The sequence below is a fragment of the Microtus ochrogaster genome, linkage group LG4 (assembly GCF_000317375.1).
Source record: "Microtus ochrogaster isolate Prairie Vole_2 linkage group LG4, MicOch1.0, whole genome shotgun sequence".
NCBI classification, from domain to species: domain Eukaryota; kingdom Metazoa; phylum Chordata; class Mammalia; order Rodentia; family Cricetidae; genus Microtus; species Microtus ochrogaster.
In genome coordinates this window covers 45,849,005-45,852,850 of record NC_022030.1, presented here as the reverse complement: position 1 = coordinate 45,852,850, position 3,846 = coordinate 45,849,005, and the positions used below count along the sequence as shown (strand labels likewise).

The 3,846-nt window shown below is 46.8% G+C and overlaps 1 protein-coding gene across 2 annotated transcripts in view; it reads left to right on the top strand.

The window, feature by feature from the left end:
• The window catches only part of Nrp2 (neuropilin 2), a 116,020-nt gene extending 112,409 nt beyond the window's left edge, over positions 1 to 3,611 (top strand). For both annotated transcript variants that reach the window (XM_005361494.3, XM_013351666.2), the window contains one exon: positions 414 to 3,611. In XM_005361494.3, coding sequence (XP_005361551.1) covers positions 414 to 718 — 305 coding nt within the window. In that variant the 3' untranslated portion in view covers positions 719 to 3,611. The remainder of the gene's footprint in view (positions 1 to 413) is intronic.
• Positions 3,612 to 3,846: the final 235 nt, after the last annotated feature.

The window sequence follows — 3,846 nt, the reverse complement described above, 5'->3', positions numbered from 1 at the left end:
AGGTAAGTAGATAGATGGATGGATGGATGGATAGATAGATAGATAGATAGATGATAGATAGATAGATAGATAGATAGATAGATAGATAGATAGATCCAGACAGACAGATAGATAGATAGATGATAGACAGACAGACAGATAGATAGGGTGAGGCTATAGTTACCATGTGCCAGGCTGCAAGCTCTTGGCAATTATTGGTTCACTAAATCCTCCTAACAACCCAGAAGATTGTTTTATTAATGTCTCCATTTTATAGATGAGAGAATCGAGCCAGGGAAGAGGTAGGTCCCAGGTTCCAAAAGATACAGCTAGAACATAGAAGCTTCCCAAGTGCCTGCTGCTCACTGCTAAGCCCCAAAGAGCCTCAGTTACGATGTCTCCATGCCTATAATTTTGTGTGTTTTGTGCCATAGACGAGTATGAAGGAGACTGGAGCAACTCCTCTTCCCCTACCTCAGGGGCTGGTGGCCCTTCATCCGGCAAAGAGAAGAGCTGGCTGTACACACTGGATCCCATCCTCATCACCATCATCGCCATGAGCTCTCTGGGCGTCCTGCTAGGGGCCACCTGCGCGGGGCTCCTGCTCTACTGCACCTGCTCCTACTCGGGCCTGAGCTCACGCAGCTGCACCACACTGGAGAACTACAACTTTGAGCTCTATGACGGCCTCAAGCACAAGGTCAAGATGAACCACCAGAAGTGCTGCTCTGAGGCTTGACGGACTGCACCTGAACTGCGTCTGAGGCTTCGTCCCAGTGAGAGGAGCTAGGGAAGAGTCCATTTTTCCTCCTTTGGAAACTGAATGCCATAATCTCAATCAAACTGATCCAGAATACTGAAGGTATGGACAGGACAGCCTAGGGAGAGTGAGATGCAGCCAGGAGGGAGATTGTCGCCCACCAGGGACTGTGGTGGCCAAGTTAATGCAGGAATCGGGCTGCGTCCTCTGTGGGGATGGACAGGAACATATCTCTTTGGAGTCACAGTTCTGTTCATTTGTGGGTTCATTATGATTATGATTGCATTGTTACATTTTATCTTTTTGGTCTGTGAGCAACTCAAAGAGGCAGAAGAGAATGACTTGTCCAGTGGGAAAGTGGGGAGAGGGTTGGGATCCCCTCCTCTCTCTAATCAACACTTGAAAAGCGAAAGATCTTTCCAGCCCTTCCATCTTGAAAAGGAGACTTAAACAAAAGCCATCCAGTTTAGCTCGTCCTCAGATGGTCTCACAGTTGAAGAGACTTGTTGGGCTGCGTTCAGATTCTGCCAGCCGCCCGAGGAGCTGCCATTTCCAGTCCTAGCATATTGAAGTAGGATGTTATTGCCTTTAGCTTTTTTTAATCCAGGGGAAGATTGCCATTTTAGGGTCAGCCTGAACAATTCTTTCTTATATACAATTTAAAATAAACCAGAACCGAAACTTCACACGCCAGAATCCATAGACACACCTCTATGGTTAGACACAGACAAGCCTTAAAATGCTTTGATGACTGGGGGCCATTCCTTAATCTAGACCCAGAGTTTGTGACTGTGGGGTGTCCCTTTGTGGGGCCTCTGCTGGTGGCTTTGCCTTTTCTTTTTCCTATTAGTTCTTCTACAACATGTACGTATATTCACATATGCACACAGCACACACACACACAGAGTGAGAGATGGAGAGAGATTTTTCTTTATTCTCTGGTCTCAGAGCAGGGTGGGAAATCAAGCTGTCAGTGTGTCTCCTCCTGGCCACTAGACGGACATCAGAGCAAAGGAGAAGGAAGGAGAACCCCAGCTGTGTCGGGAAGACTGAGCAATGTGGACAGAGACATTTTGTCAACTCAGTCTCCTTGCTAGGTTGATGGCACTGATTTCTTGTGGGGAGACTCCATCCCGGCAGGGGTGTCAGCACAGCGGCATCGTGAGTCACTGCTACCCACAAGTCCACCACACTGCTTCAGCCTCAGAAAAACCAGTTCTTATTCGTACACATCACGTGCCATGAATACACACACACACACACACACACACACACACACACACACACACAGAGCAGTTTATATGGTTTTTATTAAGTGCCTTGAAAAACAATGAAGACAAACCTATTTTCCCTCTGGGCAGGATGACGACTGTCTCACAAGTTAAGGCATTCCTCTCTCTCACCCCGGTGACTCCATTCCCAGCTCCCCTACTCACCGCTGACCCACAGCGGGATGAATCCTGCTACCTGGGGAAAATCAGACCCTAGATGACTCCTGAAAGGGAGGTATGAAGAACAGAATAAAACTGTGTGAAAGATAAGATTGTCCTCAAGATTCAAATCTTGACTTTGTGTTAAAATGCCGAAAGAGTGTCTGTGCCCTAGAAATACATTACAGGCCCTGCCAGTCTGCCCAGACTGTTGCATATAAGTGGGAAACTGTCTCACTATTTTTGCTGCTGTGGTCACCCACAATTTCATTTGTCTCGAGCCCAGGCAAATGAAGAAGGGTGGATGGACTGGCTGGTTCCTTTAAATGTTAACTTATGAAGATGCTAGTTCAGAAGGTGATGTCCCAGTGTTTTGTATGCAGAGAGGGAACAGTCCTAGTGACAACTATTTATCCACATGTGTGTGTCTGTGTGCGCCTTTGGGTTCTCTGTATCTACTGTGTATGTGAATGGTCACGTGGATCTCAGTGGTGGTGTTGTGACTTTGACCCAGAGCCTGAGTGTCACTGCTGATCTTGGCACTCATTGGCACAGTGGTAGAGGTGAAAAGTTAAGCTTTTAAGCCCTGGGGGCTTAGTGTTAGATGCCCTCTGAGCTGGGCACACAGTAGAAGAAAGTCTGTGTTAGCTCATTCTCATCTTTACCCTCACTGCCCCCAATGCAGCTAGAATTCAGAGCATTGAGAGCTTGTGGGGGAGAAGAGAAGTTCAAAGGCCCACTCTGGGAGCCCTGGCCCGCTCATGACCATTTTACTCTAATTCCCCAAAGACCAGCCCTGTTTAAAGCCTGCAGTTCTAAGTTATGTGCAACTTAACCTGCATCCCTCTACAAGTCCTGCATCCATTTCACTTTGGCTGATTTGAGGCTCTGAGTGGTCCCTGAGGGCTAAACAGAAACAGGGTCCCCAGGGCTACAAGTAGATACCTCACCAAGGCTGGAGGCTGGTCTGTCGTAAGATGTAAAGAAAGAGGGCTGGGTCTGATTCTGACTTGACCAGAGGGCCCCTTGGTGCATTGGTTATCTTTATCTGCAGATAGGCTAACTGGCCCATCTCCTTGAATTGTTCCCTTTGGGAAACCTAACTCACAGTATTGATGTCCTTTTTGCCTTGTACTGAACGACACATTACCTCCACGCTCTCCCGGACTAGGCGGTCCACAGGACCACAGGGTTGCTTTCTCTCTTTGGTGGGGATGGGGAGTTCACAGGGATGAGGGTCCAAGGAATGAGCATGAATGACAAGAAAGCGGGTGGGGGGGAAGTTAAGCTTTTCCAGGATGTGCAGTTTTTGACCATTTGCTGGCTGAGCCAGATCACGGAAACTCTAGAGATTTTACTGTGATTCTACAATGTAAAAAATAAACAATGTCAAACTGTGTTTATATTATTTGTATAAAGCCTTTTTAAGATTACTATTTAAATAAACATTATGCCAGAACTGCATTGTCTTTATTGGAGACAAAAAAAACCTTGGATTTGAGTAACCAGATTGTTCCATGTGTTGGGAACCTTTCCGGATTTTACCACTCACACTTGTATGTCCTGGGAAATACTCCATGTTAGCCATCTTGGACTGCTACAACGGGATGCCATTGGTCAGGTGAGTTAACCATTTAATGCTCTTCATTCTGGAAGCTGAGAAGTCCAATATCAAGG